At 41.3% G+C, this 19,245-nt stretch overlaps 2 protein-coding genes across 7 annotated transcripts; one reads left to right on the forward strand and one right to left on the reverse strand.

The window, feature by feature from the left end:
- Positions 1–817: 817 nt before the first annotated feature.
- Positions 818–8,231, reverse strand: cul4a (cullin 4A). 2 transcript variants are annotated; one of them, XM_053425430.1, is made up of 20 exons: positions 7,610–8,231; positions 6,432–6,547; positions 5,966–6,070; positions 5,727–5,795; positions 5,560–5,633; positions 5,321–5,483; positions 5,147–5,236; positions 4,931–5,013; positions 4,595–4,662; positions 4,072–4,190; positions 3,794–3,986; positions 3,571–3,675; positions 3,307–3,417; positions 3,027–3,112; positions 2,796–2,894; positions 2,538–2,651; positions 2,343–2,448; positions 2,066–2,238; positions 1,816–1,968; positions 818–1,723 (listed from the first exon to the last, which is right to left on the reverse strand). In XM_053425430.1, exons 1-20 carry the CDS (start codon positions 7,749–7,751, stop codon positions 1,628–1,630), a joined length of 2,265 nt encoding a protein of 754 aa, XP_053281405.1. In that variant the 5' UTR covers positions 7,752–8,231; the 3' UTR covers positions 818–1,627. The 2 variants fall into 2 exon arrangements, with proteins under 2 accessions (XP_053281405.1, XP_053281328.1); XM_053425353.1 differs by having other exon boundaries at positions 2,796–2,903.
- Positions 8,232–8,979: 748 nt separating this feature from the next.
- tgfbrap1 (transforming growth factor, beta receptor associated protein 1) lies at positions 8,980–18,485 on the forward strand. 5 transcript variants are annotated; one of them, XM_053423944.1, is made up of 13 exons: positions 8,980–9,255; positions 10,433–11,148; positions 11,584–11,778; positions 12,945–13,099; positions 13,278–13,360; positions 14,257–14,437; positions 14,529–14,689; positions 15,115–15,172; positions 15,279–15,422; positions 15,566–15,709; positions 15,937–16,096; positions 16,362–16,831; positions 17,156–18,485. In XM_053423944.1, the coding sequence occupies exons 2-13, from the start codon at positions 10,452–10,454 to the stop codon at positions 17,342–17,344; spliced, it is 2,637 nt and encodes an 878-aa protein (XP_053279919.1). In that variant the 5' UTR covers positions 8,980–9,255; positions 10,433–10,451; the 3' UTR covers positions 17,345–18,485. The 5 variants fall into 5 exon arrangements, with proteins under 5 accessions (XP_053279919.1, XP_053279889.1, XP_053279912.1 ...); XM_053423914.1 differs by having other exon boundaries at positions 10,438–11,148; XM_053423937.1 differs by having other exon boundaries at positions 8,980–9,216.
- Positions 18,486–19,245: the final 760 nt, after the last annotated feature.

The following is a 19,245-nucleotide window of genomic DNA, read 5'->3' on the forward strand; positions in this document are numbered from 1 at the left end:
AGATTGGCCTAGATCCATTTTTATCAGATTTCTTGAAACAATTTCTTGTATAACTGCTGTTTAACTGGTGCTTCTCTAGTTGACATATTTTGTGTTGCTATGTAAAACTGTGTTATGTTTATTTCTTTTGACCTGAGGCAGGGAATTAAGAATACACGTTACATTGGTTTGTGGTCACGAGACTGCTTCCTATTTTCTATTTCATTTCCACAATAAGAACAATAAAAAAGCATGTGAGATTGTTACGCCTTAACGGAGGTATTTGCTATTTGCTCTACTGAGGCCCATTGTAGTTATAGTTTTAATGCAAAAAAAATTGCGATAAAAGACAATCCTCCTTGTTATTCACTTGCCTAGACTGGTCAGGATTTCATTACTATTAATTGGTTCAGATTTTTTATTTTGCCTTATCTTTCTCATTTAGCAAAAACTGATTTGATTAAATTCAGTTAGACTGCAGGAGATGTCAGCATGAATAATTGCTTGGGTGAGAGGGAAATCCATCAAAGTGTAGACTGAGAAAACAAAACTAAACTAAACCTCTGCCACAGCCCAACAGTTCCCTTATGAAACCGAATTCAAATTCAATAGAACATCAAGGTCCTAGATTTTTCTATGAGAAAATAATGACAAGTTTGCCATTGTAATGTTCAAGAATATGAAAAATAATTCTTAGATCGGCACCGACCCATACCGCATCTTTCCACCAAGCTTCGTAGTAATCCGTTCAGTAGTTCTTCTGTAATCCTACTGACAAATAAACAAGCACGGACAAAGAGTTCACCACCAACTGATGACCTACAAATCAAGATCTGAATCATTAAATATCCATTTATTCAAGTTCACTTTTCTCACTCGTACATAGAATACAATCTGATCTACAAAAACATCAGCACATGACATTGGACATTTGGACATTTTGGTCAAAACATACAAGAAACCCAAAGACATACCCAAGTGGCTTGTCTGCAAATCATTTAGCATCTGTGTTACAAGTTATAACCCCCCCCGTCTTCCCCTCCCTCATCTGACCCAGCCCCTCTGGACCCCTTCATCCATCCTCACGTCCTCAACAGCTGCTTCTCTGCCAAATCACGCAACCAACCAATCAGATTTACACTCAGCACTGTATGCAGCCATTCATGTGGAGAAAACCTTGAACAGAAATTAAAAACCAACAAAAAAAAAAATCTTTAAACTCATAACAAACCAACTACAGTAGAAAATAAGCGATTTTTTAGAACAAAGGGATGCGGGGGAACAAAAATCCCAACCCGGAGGAGGAAAAAACTAAACAAAACAGAGGAAAGTGCTCGTTATTTTCAGTTGAGTTTTGCATTAGCAGATTTGTAAGTCACATAAACCAACCATCAACCACCTGGGCCGCTCCTCCAGCCCCGTCTCACAGTCCCACAAAAGGATATCGCAGGGTGGGAACTGAACAGCCAAGTGTCTCTCATCTCACTGGAGCTCTGTGTGATCTGGACGCTGTGTCCAGGACTGTGGATAGAGGGAACGGTGGGCACCAGAGGAGAGCCGGGTGGCTGAAGGGCTGTAATGCTGTTTTGTGGGGGGGCAGCTGTCCGCATGCTGTGAGAGAAGCATGGCAGTGACAGTAGAGCCCCCTTTAGGCAACATAGTGGTACTGGTTCGGAGTCTCCTTGTCACGTTCCATGTAGTCTCTGTCTATGAGCGACTCAATGCGCTTCTTAAGATCGCCCGGCTAGGGAGAGGAAGGCAAAGCAGGTGGTGATGAGCTTTCTGTGTGTGTGCAAAATCTAAATCAAAAGGAATGAGCAGCTTGAGAGGCCTCACCTTAACAGGGAACTTCAGCTGGTTGTAGAGCTCTGATACGAGGAGGTTGTGACTCAGGGTCTTCCTCATCTTCATGATGCGGACAACAGCCGCATCAATCTGATACTGTCGGTCTTGAAACACACGTTCTGTTGTGCTCACCTGCTCCTCTACCTGTGAGGGGAAACAGGATTTTAAATATGGAAAAGTGTGCCCAGGCTGAGGAGGAGTCTGTGATGAAAGAAAGAAAGAAATTTGCAAGTGTTTGTACCGTCTCCTTCATCTGGATCTGGTTGATCTTGATGCGGAACAGTTTGTGTTTAAAATCATTGTTGGAATTAAAGCGGTCTCCGTCCTCCACATCTTTCCCTCGAGGGTTCTTGTTAAGGACTCTCGCTTTACCGCAGGCCAGGGACTGCAGTGTACGCTTGAGCTCTCCCTCCTCTGTGCACGATAAGACAAATGTCATACAGTGTGATACAGCAGGTAACTCTCTCCACTACAGAATAGCTGTACAACATATTCAAAGACATAGTATAAAGTATAACCTATGCCGGTCGCAGCGCGGATCTCATCAATGCTGAACTCCTCTCCCTCATTAAACATCAGCAGCACCAGAGTCTGGAACAGGGAGACCTGCAGCTCCTTTTTGCCCTGCAGGAGAAAGCGATCATTGTAACTGCAGTTTATCAAGCTGTCTCTCTCTCTTCTTCATGCCCCATTAGAATATACCAAGCGTTTACCTCTTTAAACTCTGCCTTTAATACAGCGTGACCCAGGGTTGGCTGCCACTGCAGCTTCCTCCCACTGTGCTTCCCCAGGTAGAACAGCTTGAACACCTCCTGGAGTTTGACCATCTAACAAAACATAGAGAGATTACATTTGTACCAAGTTGATAATCAACATCACTATCATCAACATACAATGAACACAGATATTTAGTTTTGACTGTTTTCCTCAATAACTTGACTTCATGCACAAATAGTCATAAAGATTCTTACCTCTGCGGGCAAGTGGACCTCCATGGGCGTGTATGACGGCCAGTAGCCCATCGTCAGGATGTTAACTGTAAGTTCTATGTTGCTGGGTTCACTCTGGTTCTGCATATACTGAGGAAAAATATGATGTCAGCTACGTATGAAAAATGCATTTAAGCCAGTACAGCAGAATTAACACACACACACTGCACACATGGCATCAACCTCTTCAAGCTGCACTTGTTTTCCTCGTACCTGTTTGAACTGGATCATGATGTCTTTGGACAGCTCCATGTCCTTAAACATCCCCTCAAGCTTACTGGTGAATGCTGCTCCGCATTCTGCAACCACATTCAAAATTTTAGTTGAATCTTACAGACAGTACAGGTAATGACAGTTAAGGGTTATGCATCATTAAATACAATAGACCTCATGTAGATCCATTTCCTTAAACTGTCCTTATGAATCTGAGAAATTAAATTTTTAATTGCAACTTGGTAATAAAAACTATAAGAGATCGGACTAGAGATTTTACCGTGCTTGAGTTTGGAGAGCATGGACTTTTCAGCATCTACAGAAGCACTCTTGCCGACAAGCAGGCGTTTGGCCAAGTCCTTCTTATAAAAAGCTTCAAACACGTCTTTACCTGAAAACAAGCAAACAGATATCAAGAATTCTCCTCAAAGTCTAACAAGCTTCAAAGTGGTTAATTAAAGTAATTGACTGAGAGAGAAAACAAAGAGACATATACATAAACACTGCAGGCACTCACACATACAGATAGAGAAGTGTAACTGACCATGAATGAAACGAAAGATTATCATTATCTTGTCCAGGATTCTCTCCAGCTCCTCCTCTGTAGCCTCCTTGTTCCCTGCTCTTAACTTAGAATCCACATATTTAGCTGGATAGGAAAACAAAAACGCTGTTATCAAGATGCAGAAATCATATCAACCATGTTAAAATATGCAGTTCTGAAGAAAAAAAACAGCCGTGATGTACAATTTCTTTGTCTGACCTACCAATGAGTTCTGCAGGTTTGTTCGGCCTCTTGTTGATAAAGGTCTCAAAGGCTTCCTTCATGGCGTTGATGAATCCCTCGCTCCTTGTGAAGCAGCTCTGAGCCACGTTGTCCATCTTGTCCTTAAAGTCCAGCAGGTCCTGCACCATGTCCTTGTCTTTCTCTGGAGTGCACACAATCTCTCCACCGAAGGTCTGAGAGCAGAGACCGTTTACAACAAGGTGAATATGATGCATTTCTCAGACAGAGTATGTTTGTTGATCTACAGTATGTGTTTACCTTGATGTAATCCCTCCAGAACTGCAGCAGTGTGGGAAGTCCCCCCTTCACCTTGCTGAAGAGCTGGTAGAGGAGGGCCAGCTCAGTCACACGGTTCTCATCCAGCAGGATGCCAAGACCTGTCACCAAAATGTTACAAATTACTGCATACATTCATTTATATGTATATATAATACACTGAAAGGAAAAATCCGCTATTTCATAAATAATAATAAAAATCAAATCCATAAGTTGGAAAATGAAAGGATGTTTATAGCTCGACAAGAAGGGTCGATAGCATTGTTTGTTTGGTCAAAGACAGGGGTCGGGTACATTTTAAATCACAACTAGTTCACAGAGAGCCACAAAACAGACGAGTTAAATAAGCCTAGATAAGATTTAAAACAGAAAAGCAAATTCTGCATTGTTTATTTTGAAATGATTATTCCTCTAGCGCAGTTAACTAAATATAGTCCACATTGCCACACACAAACACACATGCTAATGTTAAGGACTTTCTCAATTCTTCCACACAAACACATACCCTTTTGTAGCATTGCAGTCATATGTTCTCCTAAAAGTTGTTTCTCAACACAGCTAATTAGAGGTTTCCTGTGAAATCATAAGAAGAGAATGAGTGGGAGGGTATAAGCAAGCATGTTCAAAAGTCAAATAGATACATAGGTATTTATAAGTTCCTGCACAACAAGCTCTTTACTTAGCATCCCTATTCATCAGTCATTTGTTTCCATTTACTCTCTGAGACTTTGTTTGCACATGAGATGGATGTTATTATTTAATGTTAATTAAGGAACATAGTAACACAGTTGAAGAGTCAATTATTATTATTATATATATATATTAAGAAAGAAACAATTACTGAGTGCTCTGGTCGAGGTAGCTCAAGATACGATCATTCTCCTCCTCCAACCGACGAGCCACATGATGCAGATACTCAGGCACCTGGACAAATACAAACACACGTATTCAGTATGTTCGTCAGCTGAAAACACATCCTTGGTATTTTGTGTAATAGGGGTCACTGAGGACTTAATGTGACCACATGACACATAGGTCCATTGAGATTCTCACTCACATCTCTCTCCTGCATCAGCCGCTGTCCCTCTGCTGCGTACAGACGATTGGTCTCAATCAAAAATCTCTCTTCGAAGGAATCTTTGTAAACCTGAACATGAGGATCAGGAGATTAAATGACGCGTGTTCAGTCGATCTACTGATTATTAACAATGCTGACCAGGGGATCAGGTACCTGCAGGTCTGACAACATGCCCAATAGGCTCCTGAGCAGACTACGATCCACTGTCTCCCCGTTCCGCTCCTGTTCTACCTGCTCCAGAATGCCATCGACTGTCCGCTTCTGCACCGCACTGTCACTTACAATGTGGGTACGGAACAGCTCCAAGCCAGTGTCCCTGCAACGTACACCTAACATCAGCTTCCACAGAACACCTTAACAAATAGAGTGATTTGAATAAACTGTAGTTTTACCATATGGAGGGGAGAAGAGAGTTCTGAAGCACGTAGGTACGATCCAGGAAGAGAAAGATACTTCGGATCATTATCTATAAGGGAAAGTGAAAACAGTCTAAGCATTAGATGATTTGCAAAGCAAAGTGCTGTTTAAATATGTGAATGTGACAAACATCAAACCTTACAGTTTGTCTGCAGTGGTCCTGCCAGCAGCGATTCATTCGCTTAAGGAAGGAAAGGTTGTCCAAAGACTCTGTGAGATCCATGTTAAGGAAATTATCTGTCATTCACTCAAGTCATTCAACTAAAATATTGAATGACCATTCATCTCAGGAAAAATATATAATCACCTTGGATGAATATACATGTTTCAGTTGGCTTAATATGTATCTTACTTACTGTAGTTATTCACAATAAAAGGATATTCTCTGAACTGGTAGATCTGGGCTTGCACATGATCTTCACAGACCTGCCGTAGCTGCTTGTATAGCGTGGGGGAGACTTTATAGGAACACAGGTTCTCCACCGCCTTCCAGAAAACAAAGATTGTTAACAGCTCTATGCAAACAGCCAATGTCCCCCATATAAAAGTAGCAAACATAAAAGTAGAGATTCTTTTCAGACAGATGACCGAACTCAGGCAACTCACAGATTTCTGCAGGTGAACAGTAACCCTGACCTTAAATTAAACACTAGCACACAATACAAGTCTGTGTTGTATGATCTGCTGAAAGATCATGTGTTGAAAAACAAGTAACTACAAAGCATTTACTATGTCATGTTCTGTGGATTCTGACTGACAGTTTTCTACAATCCAACACTTCAAAATGTTAATCGAGGCCTGAGAAAAATCCTCACAAAGAATGGGTAAAGAAAGAAAGTCGGCAAACCTGATAGAGCTCCTCCAGGTTGTACTTTATAGAGGTGCTGTTCTGAATGGCTCCCACCGCATCTCGTAGCTTCAGCCATGTGTCTTCAGTGTAGTTCTCTGCTAGTTTTGGCCTGTCTGTTTCAAAAAGTCCGCAATAATGTTCATTTATATCCCCTCCACAACAGGAACGACACACTAACAACAACCCAATCATCCAAATGAAAATTATAGAAGTTTTTTAACAACTTTTTCCACTTACTTTTCTATTTCTTTAAAAAAAAAAATCAAACAACTTCCCACTTACTGCTGTCAAAGGCAACATTACATCTGTCTTGGTTAAATATATATTACTTGGATACACAACAGTGACCTAAGGCAGGAGCACTTCATACACCACACACTTTGGACCCTCAGATAAGTTGGTAAATACAAAAGTTGAGTGATGGGAGGAGTTTTTGTTAAGTCATATTAAATGTAGTTAGATATAGACCTCTGGTATTTTGGACTGTACGGTTTGTTTTTTACTTTCTGTAATGTTGCGAAATTCTGCCTTTTTGTTGATTTCTCATAGAATAATTCATGGATCTTGCTGAGAAGGAATAATCTGACATTTAGGGGTCAGATATTTATGAGTGTGTATTTTGAAGCAGATCCAAATAAAAATCCAGCTGTAGTGAAGTTAAATGTGGTTTCATCAGAGGACTGTTGGGCCTTGGTGGTGGTTTGTAGTCTAACGCCCTAGTTTAGGTTTGATTTGATCTTCATGTTAAAAAAAATGTAATTGACATGAGACATTACCAATAAGGGTCCTCAGTGCCACCTGCATTGCTCAAACTGGGTGAATACCTCTTATATAACAAGGTTGTATGTCTTCTATCATTTGACCCACACCTGGAGGGCAGTGGCTTTTTTTACACTGGCTACGTCTAATACCAGATGTGCCAAAACCAGATGTCGTCAGAGGCTCTTCAAAGCTAAACTAACTGTGGGATAACCCCCCCAATGTGCTGTAATGAAAACAAACTCTGTGGAAGAAACAGCCTAATCAACACATCCAAGACAGCATGTTACACTTGACCTACGTAACTCAAACCACAGGCGAACAACTTTTTCTTTTTGACTGTACGATCTAACAGTTGGCTCACATGCTCTGCTTTGAAAGACAACGTAGTGAGGAGATCGATCGTCCAACAATACCTTTGAAATTTTTGATCACTAACTTCTTTGAGGCACCACTTTTGCCTGAGGCCACGGCGGAGGTCCGGCCCATCCCGTTGGTGCTGTGCTCTGTTATGGCAGAGAAGCTGGCTCTCTTGTCCTGTCGAGTGTCCTCTGCCATTATCAGATTAGCGCTATGGCTTAACGCTCTGTGGGTCCAAGTGTTATGCTAAGTAACCGCGGGGTCTTCCCTCTGACACAGCACGGTCCCTGCCGTGGGAGCAGTGGTCGGACGGCTCGGACACTCGCAGTCGGCTCGACACGCACTCGCAAACTACCTCTGACTAACGTAGGGTTAATTAAACAGAAAACATAACTGCGGTCAGCTACATAAACAAGCTAGCAGTGTGTTATCTGAAACTGTAGCCCCCTTTAGCTTCACCGGCTAGTCCATGCTAGGCTCCGCTACTTACACGTTTTAGCGAGTTCAGTTATTGTGTTTTGCGACAGTACAGCAACACATAACAGCGACACATTCAGCGGTGACACAACAGATCCATGTTTTGTTGGTGGCTTTCTTTAGCATGTGGCTAGCTAGCACAACAAAATGGCTTTTCTCAGGCAGCTCTGTTGGACAGGTGCATCCTGGGTGAAAAGCGGCGGAGTCACGTTCACGGACGTTCGGGATTTTTAACGGCTTGTTAACGTTTTTTCAGATTTTCCGACACACTGGCTTAACACGAGTACACAAATGGGACATTATTAAGGATTGTGTAAATAAATAAATGAAGGAATAAGTTCAGGGATAATTCCATTAATAAGTCAATATAAAAACTCAGAAATAGCATTTTTTTCATCAGTAGCTTTATTTATATATTTGTTCATTCATTTATTTGTTCTTCTTTTTTGAATATAATTTGACCCGGCGTGTTATTACTTTTGTAACACGTTTCATTTTTAATATAAAGACTCAGAGCAACTTTGTTTTATGTTATCAAATTATATTTTCCACCACTATCCCATTAGAACCCATTGTTATATGGGAATCCTTATCAGTGGCTATATTATAAGTATAGCCAATAAAACGTAATCAAAGTTATTGTGTAATCAACTTTAATGTTGGTACTGTGCAGCTTTTAATTGGTATGAAACCAAACTGCAAAAAATAAAAGTCAGTTCACAGATTTTAACACTTTACTATCTGATCTTGGTTGTGTTACTGTTGGTGGCTGATTGTGTGTTTGTTTGCTTGCTTCTTGTGACATTGTCTCTCGAAAAATATCCATGACTCTAATCTGATTCGAAAAATGAATAAAAAAATATGAAATAAAGGTAGAACCCATTTTAAAATGTGTTTACAAATCGTCAACAACCCCCTCCAACTCGACTGTCTTGAACGCAGCCCTTCATCACCTGCAGCCAGCAGCGGCTCGGTGTCACTGGGTGTTTTCTACGGGACGAGGAAGGAGCCACCGCCGCCGTTCAGGCTGTCATTTCCGTTTGTCAGTGCGGTGCCGACCCCCAGCAGCATGGGAGAAGTCATCGTCATGTGTGAATCTATGTCGTGGCCGCTGTTTCTGGAGTAGATAGGCTCGCCTTAGTCTGGTGAACCCGCCTGCCGTCCTTAGCGCTGCCTGCAGCGGTAGGTATGCTAACATCTCCCGGGGAAAGTCGGGAGAAAGCTGGTGCGTAAGAGCATCGTTTCAGGGGGAGAGAGGCCGGCTGGAAACAAGCAACGAGCCGCTGTTTCTGTTTGGTGATTCAACAACACAGCTCCTGTGTTCACATCAGTAACAACCCATCCTTTAGCCACCCTAGAAACGTAGCCTAGCTTCATTAGCCTGCTAGCATGGACATCACTGGGGAGCAGACTCTGTAAGCTAACGTTATCTAGCTAACTTACTCGGCTAGCTGGCCCAGGAGCAGCTTAATCAAGTATAAAACCGACAACACCTTCCTCACATGTATAATATATGTTACTATCAGTTGACTCTAACTCTTGACAGGTGGTGTTAACCAGTGGACTTCGTTTTGTTGCTATTGTTGGCCTTTGTGGGTTTGACAAGCTAGCTAGCGTTATTGCTATTAGCTGTCACCACTGGGAAATGATAATAAAGTGGATTATCCGCTTCTATGTAAAGAGCAGCAAGTTACCTAACCAGCACAGAAATTAATGAGACACCCTTAATAATATTTGCTAATGAGAGAAACCTACTTTCGTCTTAGATATAAATAGTTACAGATTTGAATAAGTGCTTGACTCTTAAGTAATAAGTCAAATGAAGTCCCTTCACAGGCAAAATAAAAAGCAAAGCAAAACACACAATGCAATTTATATTCATGTATATCATAGCATATACATTATTAACTGTTAAACAATAAGCACAAGCGATGTTGACAGGAGGTTATTAAACCCTGTGCACAGTCATATGTCTAATGTGTAACAGTCACCTGTCGTGTCTAACTCGCAGTGATGTGTCTGGCACTGGTTTTCAGACATAGTGTAAAAGATCACATTATAGTTTATGCCTGGAGAATTTACAAGTCCTGTATTAAATCTCAGCTGAAAGTTATGCAAAATATTTCTCCCAGAGCCCAAGGTTTCCAACCCAAAACTCCAGATATTTGGCATTTTAGAGTCTCACTCTCACCCGAGTCTTTATTTAGAGGAAAATCAGTCAGAAACAAGGAAAACTCTGAGCTTCCTTTAAAGCATATTGAAAGCATTCATACCTCATTATGACTCAGTTATTGCCAGTGAACTCTTAATGTATCCAGGACGTGGTTTGCACTACATTCTAATATTGATTGCTTTGACTCGACTGCAGTTTTCTTGATGCCTGTCTGTTTTGTATCATCTAGTGTAGATGCCTTGGCTGAGATGAGTGTGAAGGCTTTTGAGCTTGTCCCCGCTGTGGAGCGAGATCTCCTCATGGGCGACAAAGCTCGGATCAACATCGAGTGCATTGAATGCTGTGGGAAGCACTTGTACGTGGGCACCAACGACTGCTTCATCCACCACTTCCTGCTGGACGAGGTCACGTCTTCCAAAGGGAAACTGAGTTACTCGCCTCAGAAGCTGCTGCACAAATACCTGGGCCTCAAGAAACCAGTTGCTGAGCTGCGTGCCGCCTCTGCTTTGGAGCGCCTGATAGTACTTTGTGATGGAATCGTGTTCCTCGTTGACATGGTGACGTTAGAGACTGTGCCATCGGCTGCAGGAGGCGGAGCCAAGATCAGAGGTGTTACGTCGTTTTGCATTAATGAGAACCCGGTGAACGGTGATCCCTTCTGTGTGGAGATGGGAGTACTCTCCTCCAAGCGGCGGACAGTGCAGATTTTCATGGTGTACGAGGACAGAGTCCAGCTGGTCAAAGAGGTGACCACTCCTGAGCAGCCGTGTGCGGTCAGTCTCGATGGTTACTTCTTGTGCTTGGCCCTCGCCACACAATACATGATCCTGAACTACAACACAGGAGCTTCTCAAGACCTCTTCCCTTACAACAGTGATGAGAGGAGGCCCATTGTAAAAACGATCGGCAGGGAGGAGTTCCTCTTAGCAGCACCTGGTGGTCTCGGTAAGTCTGTAATAAAAACGAGGTATCTGCAGACCTTAAGAAGTCTTTAAAGATCCTTAGAAGCTTTCATATAGTCTTAACTTTCATATATAATGATCCTGGGTATTGTTTCTCGTCTGCCATGGATGGCAACAAAAGTAATGGCAGATCTTAAATAATTCGATTTATTTATTATTATTTGGTTAAACCATCCATAAATGTTTTGTCACTTATCTAGGTCCACATCACACAAACTATTCTTCAATTTAATTTGGTGAACCCTACCAAATTGTGTCCTGAATTTTAATTATTAACCCTTTACCAGCATTTATTCAAGGTCGGTGTTGGCAACCCACAGTTATTATGCACAGTTTTTATTATGTAGTAATCATGAACAGGCTTCATACCTTTTAACATTAACAACTGTTCACAACCTTTGTCCCCTGCTCCCTCCAGGAATGTTTGCCAATGCAGAAGGGGTATCTCAGCGGGCTCCAGTCAACTGGTCAGAGAGCGTGATTGGTGCCGCTGTGTGTTTTCCATACGTGGTGGCCTTGGATGAGAGCTTCATCACCATCCACAGCATGTTGGACCAACAGTTAAAACAGACCCTTTCATTCAGGGATGGACACATTCTGCAAGACTTTGAAGGTAATAACACATGATGGTTTCCTAGGGAATCAACCCGTCATCTGGTCAAACCACTTATTAAACAGATGAAAGAGTAATAAGCGAATTAATGTCCATGCCTTTTTTACATTATTCATTAAACATCATGACAGGTATAATGATGAATAGTCAATAAGCTCCCTTAATAATACACACTTGTGTGAGATGATGTAAGAACAAGGTGAAAGAGGTCTTGCCTCCAGCAGGTCTAATAATTAACATGAATCAACCTTGTTGCTGTTTAATACTTGATTTCATAAACCTCACTCGACAGGTGTGGTGCCACAATAGGCTTTTTACATATTTTTCAGATATTCAGTGAATCTCCAGGACCTGTAAACTTTGACAACTTTTTAGTGGAAAGCATTTGTTTTTGTCCATCTGATTTATAGGAGATCATTTAAATTGGATGTTTTTTCATAGGGATGTGCTTCTTTTGAGGAAAACAGGCTGTCTCATTAAAATGCAAGTTTTCTGGACTGAGCCACCAAAATATTTTATAAGAAAGCTGTGACAAGCTGTACATTGGGGTCTTGACTTCCCTCATGGGATCTAAAGCACGGGCAACCTTTTTTCTATTCCAGCACTTCTTTCAGTGCAGTGGCTGAATAAAGAAATCTTACACTACATAGCTTTAAAAACATGCAACTGGGAGGCACTGGTAAACTCCTCTGTACTGCAGGATCCTCCACTTGTTTGTTGAAATATCTGCAGTTCTTTGAAACTGACTCTCAGGCACCAGCTTAACTCCTCCGGCAGCGGCCGCGATTTGTTTCCGATCCAGCCCTGTGCTGAGTATCTTTCCCCCGATTCTCTCTTCCCATTTCATGCTTTCTGTTCACTGTCCTATCTATAATATAAATGCGTGAAATGCCCATAAAATATCTGAAGAAAAAAAACAAGCAGCTGAAAGATGATAAGCTTTGGAAAACAGACACAACATTCATACTCATAGTTGATGCTCAAAATAAAAGCTCTGGAAACCCTGTCAGAATGTTCTAACATGCTATTTGTTACCCCTGGTGTGTCTGCATTCATTCAAAAATGATATTTAAAGACTAAAGCCACCTGTGATATCACGGTACATATTTGTGGTTGTATGAGAGCGCTGCTGAGGTACTGACCTGTGAGTCTTGTGTTTTTTATAGGGAAGGTAATCCTGGCTTCCACTAAGGGAGTGTACGTCCTCGTGCCTCTGCCACTGGAGAGACAGATCCAGGACCTACTGGCCAGTCACAGAGTGGAGGAGGCGCTCATCCTTACTGAGGGAGCACAGAGAAATATTCCCAAAGACAAGTTCCAGGTAACAAACTGTATGTTTTAGATTTTAATGGCTGTATTGAAACGATGAGTCATAGTCACTACAGTGGCATTGGTATCATATTACTCAATGATATATATCTTTAAAGTCATCTGAATTATACAATTGTAAGTATTTTATCTAAACTAAACTCTCATATTGTCACTTTCTACATGTACAGATTTTGCACAAACGAATCCTCCAGCAGGCGGGCTTCATACAGTTCGGCCAACTTCAGCTTGTAGAAGCAAGAGAACACTTCAGGTAAGAGTCATTGATCATTTGCCAACTTTTGTTAAAACATCATTTGGTGGGTCGTGAGATTAAATTAAACCATTCATACCCAAGGTTTTACTTGAAAAGTCAGAACATTCCCTCGTCCACAAATATAATTTTAGTTACTCGTTTTTCTCTAGAGTTAAAACGTTTTATTTTATTTACCATTGTTGATGCTTTTGACCCTCGCATACCTGCACATATTGAGCTATGGGCGTTCAAGGACTGAAATCAAATCGAAAGTTGTAAATAAATTGTTAACCCTTGAACAGCAGTCATACAATTTTCAGGGTTATTCATTAGTTACAATCTTTTCAGAACACACATTTTATTTAGACTTCAGGAGCTCTGCTGTCTCTGTATAAAGTGGTTTTGGAGATTTGACCAAAGCTGATAGCCCATTGTAGTCCAAACTGTTTCAGCAGTAACTGATGTTTAGAGCACCTGTAGTTGAACCTTTAGTTCCAACTCTTTGTGATTCATTTAAGACTTCAGAATTTTTTGGATGCCACTGCCAAGGAGGTCATGTTTTCCTGTTTCAAGGTTTGGCCACGGACAGAAAAACTTTAGATTTGTTTTTGGTGTAAATCCGAATCCACATAATGGTATAATTTTTTTTAGATATCACACTAATCCAAATTGAAAAGAATATGAAGATTTTCCCTTATTAAAAACTTCCCAGAGATAGACTGGTGACCTTTCCAGGGTGTATCTTTCCTCTTACCCTCTTACCCAGCTGGGATGGGCTCCAGTCACCTCAACAACCCTTAAGTGATGAGCTGTGTAGCTATTAATGGTATTATAACTAAAACAAATGTTAAGGATCAAGCAGTTTTAGTTGTGGTGTGCATTTCTTGATTATTTATCAATATATTTATTTTCAGGAAGGGTCAGCTGGACGTGCGAGAGCTGATATCTCTCTACCCTCTACTGCTGCCATCTTCCTCTTCTTTCACTCGCTGCCACCCTCCTCTCCATGAGTTCGCCGATCTCAACCATCTGGCACAGGGCGACCAGGAGAAAGTGCTGCGGTGCAAGAGATTCCTCATCAGTTATTTGGGCGAGGTAAATGCAGATTTTGCAGAGTTCACATGACAGACGTCCTTGTTGCACGTTTAATGTGTTATAAAAAGTATTTTTTCATCCTCACACACAGGTACGAAGCACAGAGGTGGCTAATGGTTGCAGAGAGGACGTGGACACGGCACTGTTAAAGCTGTATGCTGAACAAGATCACGACAGCCTTCTAGACCTAGTAGCTTCAGACAATGCCTGCCTGATGGCAGACAGCGTCCCGTGGCTCGAAAAATATCACAAGTATGTATGCCATCATTTTCAATTTAACATGCGCCTTTTAAGTTCATATAATTTAAAATGTGTGAAAATCCATGAATTTCAACACTTCAAAATGAATTTGGTTTGAGTGTTTTATGAAGATTTTAGTAAAGTAGTGTTCTCGATTTATTCATCTCCTACTTTTCTTAACACTGTGGTTACTGGAGGAGGAACACTCTTGTGGGCACTTAGGGGATCAGTGTAATTTCCTCTAATTATTGAAGTCTTACAGGGACTACGAGGCTTTGTTGGGTAAATACTCTTTTTGCCCCCCACTGTTAATTGCCACCCGGTTAAAGCTCCAGCTGTGTGCCCAGTTTAGTTGATCCATTTCAATTATGTGTTACAATATTTGAGTCTTGAGGGATCAGCTTTGCCTCATTCGTGCTTCTTTCTCCCTCTCTTAGATATTTTGCACTTGGGCTGCTCTATCATTATAACGGTCAGGATTCAGCAGCACTTCAGGTGTGTACGCCTACACATATGCTCATCATTGATTCATACAGAAGAATCAGCCCCAATATAATGTTTGACAATGTGAACTTATTTGTTTTTCTCATGTTTGTGACAGTTGTGGATTCGTGTGGTAGATGGGGATCTGCAAGACTCGACAAGATCTGATCTTTATGAGTACATTGTGGACTTCCTCTGCTCCTGCTCCAATCAGGACCTTGTATGGAAGTATGCAGACTGGGCCTTGCTGAAGAATCCCACCGTAGGTTACCTGTACATTAAATGGCCTCACTAATGTTGTTGAAGATTAGTGGTGCCAGTCAACTTGGCCTTAAGTTGATCTTTAAACATGTTTTTCTAATATTGTACATAAAGTGGTATTAACATGCCTCTTTTTGTTTGTAGTTAGGCATCCACATATTCACAAAGAGACCTGTCTGTAAAGACCACCCACAGTTGAATTCTGACGATGTCATCACTTACCTGGGAAAGCACAGCCAAGCGCTGCTTCTTTACTTGGAACACCTGGTGCTGGAGCGAAAGATACAGGTACAAATAAAAGGATGAATTATCTGCTGTTAATGCGGATGAGAGGCTTTGGTGAGAGAAGGTGGACCGCCTGGTTCAGGTTTCTTCTTCAATTTCTTATTCAGAGATATTAATCAAGATATTACCTCCATGTTGCCCTTTGAGGATTTAACTTCTATTTGTTACATTACAGCAGCTTGATCGAAAAAGTTCATATTTTTTCTCTCTCTCCATGTTTGTGGAAGCAGAAAGAGAAGTTCCACACACACCTGGCAGTGTTGTACCTGGAGAGGGCCTTGTCTCTGCTCTCACAGTCCCCCACAGATGAACAGCAGCTCAGCAGTGCTAGAGACAGACTCCAGTCCCTGCTTAGGGAGTCCAACCTCTACAGAGCACAGTCTCTTTTAGGTGAGACACGTGTCTGTATGTGACTAAAGAGAGATCTTACTGTTGCTTTCAAAACTTATAGTAAACGTTTTTTTGCAATATTTTAACCTGCTCTTATTAAGTCACTAAATTGTTCTGGTGTTTAGCTTGTCTTAGTACAATCAATAAGTGCAGTTCTGGATTAAAAGGAAATCCTCCAGAACTGTATGACCTTTTTCCAAATTGGCTTGTAAAGTCATTGTGCAGGTTTTGACCGCTGATGTTTTGTGCTCTCTGCTCTGCTTAGGTAAGATGGAGAACTGTGAACAACTGCTGCTAGAGCGTGCAACACTACATGGGAAACTGGAGGAGCACGATAAAGCTCTGCATATACTGGTGCACAAGCTCAGAGACTTCCCTTCCGCCGAGGCCTTCTGCATATGGGCATCGTCTTGCCGGGACTCTGCTTATCAGCAGCAGCTGTTTCACATGCTCTTGGGAGTTTATCTTGACTCGACGAGCAATCCCGGAAAGTCCCGGACTTCAGCAGAAGGTGGCAGTGGAGACCTGGAGATGGCAGCGGTGGACCTCCTTAACCGCCACGGCGAGGTGTTCGACGCCGCCCGTGTCCTTCGCATGTTACCAGAAGGCTGGTCGATGCAGCTGCTGCGGCCCTTTCTGGGTCGAGCGGTCAGGGCCAGCATGCACGCCTGCCGCACCTCTCAGATTGCTGTGGGGCTTGCCCACTCCGAAAACCTTCAACTGCTGCACGACAGGGTGAGAAATGCATAACATAATAAATAATTTAATAAATGTGCAAATTAGATGAATAAATGCATGTGTAGTTTAAAATGCTAGAGTTAAAAACTAGAGTTTTTGGTTAAGTGACCAAGTTTGTTTCTTGAGGTGAAATAGTTATTAAATATTTTATTACTGACTCTTTTCATACCTTTTCCAATAGATTATGCAATCTTGAATAAACCAAATAAAAAGCTAAAAGTAAAAAAACATTTTATCATTGAATGATTTTAAGGTGTCACCTTCTTGTCCACTGCTGCTTTAATTAATTGTCACCCTTCTGTTGTGTGTTTTCTCCTCCAGTTGAAAGAGCGTAAGAAACCCATCTTTGTGTCTGAAAAGAAAGGATGCCACCTGTGCCACAACACCTTCAGTGAGCCCGATGTGGTGTGTCTGCCCGGTGGAGTGCCTGTCCACACTCACTGCGTCGCCCAGAGAGTAAGAGACTCTCCCACAAAGAGACTGTTAACTAATAACAGTAACCACACGTGAGACTCGATCCTTTAACCTGTCATGTGATTTGCGATCAGTGGCACCAAACTAAAGCAGGACATGCTGAGATTTGGGATGGCTGAGGACTGAGAGGGTAAACAACAAAAAAAGCACAGAGCACACTTTGCCAATGAAGAATATGCTGTGGAGTTAATGAGAGATGCAAACAACGCTGTGTTGGCCTTTGTATGTGTATGTGTGTGAGGGAGAAACCGATGATTTCAGCTATTTATTCCTGTGCTTCAATAAAACCACACTTTCAGATTGCAAGTTTTTATAGAAGTAAAAACACAACATCTAAGTCATCTTGCCGTTTTTAATATATTTAAACAAAGACGGGCTGCTTACCTTTTTTGTGAGTTCAGTACTGTTTCCGTCCTTGTCTTCACACTTACAGTTTTACACCTGAATCTAAGAAACTCGAATTACAGAAAACTCACAATATTTGAATTATTTAGAAATATTATTGAAGCATGAACATTATCACCAATGGTATGTTTTTCGGCTGATCAACTCATATGGGTAACATATTAACAATGTCCTAACTTGCTCATCGAAATGTCATGTTTCAGTCTCTTGTTCCTGAGATCTGCTCTCGGTGCTGCTTTAATTTCTCCCTCATCCATTTGGGTGGTCCAATGCTATTGACAATATTTCAGTCAGTGACTTAACGGCAGCAGTTTATTCCAAACCTTTTCCATGTTGAATGTCCTGTTTGTTTAGATTATCGCCTGTGGAGCAACAGCAACGTAAAACACTACGTGAAATCTTACATTGGCTCCATTAATCATCAACAAGTCAGTTGTGGAGACCTTCTAAAAACAAAGCGCAAATCAAATAAACTACTGATCAGCACACATGGCAGCAAATGTTACGGCTCAGTTATTTTGTGAAATAATGTTGAAATCAAGCTTCAGATATATTTGTTTGATATCAAGTTACTGAATGGGGTTGTCACTGTCCAACTGCCATCGTGTTGTTTGTTTAGTGCAAACAATAACATAGATAAAGTTAATTTGAATCCTGCTTCTGTCAACACTAAACAAATGTCCTGTCAAAATGTGCGGCTGATAAACTTCTATAATGTGTAGTAAAAGAGGTAATTTGTTCCAAACAGGTGAATAAACATTGTCAATCAGTATCTTTGAGTATTTCACTTATTTTATTCTTATCTTGTAATTGTTATTTTTCTGTTTAAGCTGCAAAAAAAGATTCTGCCCACCAGATGGCAGAACCGTGTAATCTGTTGAAAGACAAATGCAATCAACCACAGGTACTTTATGGAAATGTTTTAATGTTCTTTACTAAGATTCTGCCCTGGATCTGAATGTCTTTTATTATGGAGAAACAAATCATATTTACCTGTTTGGAACAAATCCTCCAAACCTGTTTACCTTTAATTCCATCTCTTATCAACCACCCTGATCTTGGTTCAAGTGAAATTCTTTTAGAACTTTGCTGTTAAAAATATCTTCCTGGAAGTCATGAAAAATTACAACCTACTGTGACAGAGCATGGTATGAAAATAAAACGCTCAATGAGGATGCAGTGCTCCCGCATTCCTAATGAAAGTAGTGAATGAAACTGCGAAGACAAAAACTTTTATCACCCACGACTTTGATGGCCCCAGAACATATGGCTTGATACATCTCAGCTTTCATGACTGTCTCCCCCCCAAGTGCTGGAGTTACAGCTTTAACCTTTTAATCCTGACACCTCTCGCCGAGACGGAAGTCGGCCCCGTTGTATCATAATGAAGCCCTAAAATTCTTTACAGACTTGTCATCACAAAGCACTGCCTTTTCCTTTTAGCGCTTTCCAAACGTCATGTTCGTGTCAGAAAACAATAAAGTGGGTCTTGGACCTCGTAAACGTTTCTTCCCCCAGACAGACATAACTAA

This window comes from Pleuronectes platessa, chromosome 1 (assembly GCF_947347685.1).
Source record: "Pleuronectes platessa chromosome 1, fPlePla1.1, whole genome shotgun sequence".
Taxonomy (NCBI): domain Eukaryota; kingdom Metazoa; phylum Chordata; class Actinopteri; order Pleuronectiformes; family Pleuronectidae; genus Pleuronectes; species Pleuronectes platessa.

What these genes read in the sequence shown, in the direction of transcription:
- cul4a (XM_053425353.1), bottom strand. Translation starts at nt 7,751, where the DNA reads ATGGCAGAGGACACTCGACAGGACAAGAGAGCCAGCTTCTCTGCCATA. An exon ending in TCTGGAGGGATTACATCAAG is followed by an intron (nt 3,987 to 4,071) that starts GTAAACACATAC and finishes CTCTGCTCTCAG; the next exon opens with ACCTTCGGTGGAGAGATTGT. An exon ending in TCATGATCCAGTTCAAACAG is followed by an intron (nt 2,904 to 3,026) that starts GTACGAGGAAAA and finishes ATTTTTCCTCAG; the next exon opens with TATATGCAGAACCAGAGTGA.
- tgfbrap1 (XM_053423914.1), top strand. Translation starts at nt 9,219, where the DNA reads ATGCTAACATCTCCCGGGGAAAGTCGGGAGAAAGCTG. An exon ending in AGGATTCAGCAGCACTTCAG is followed by an intron (nt 15,173 to 15,278) that starts GTGTGTACGCCT and finishes TGTTTGTGACAG; the next exon opens with TTGTGGATTCGTGTGGTAGA. An exon ending in CCTTGCTGAAGAATCCCACC is followed by an intron (nt 15,423 to 15,565) that starts GTAGGTTACCTG and finishes TTTTGTTTGTAG; the next exon opens with TTAGGCATCCACATATTCAC.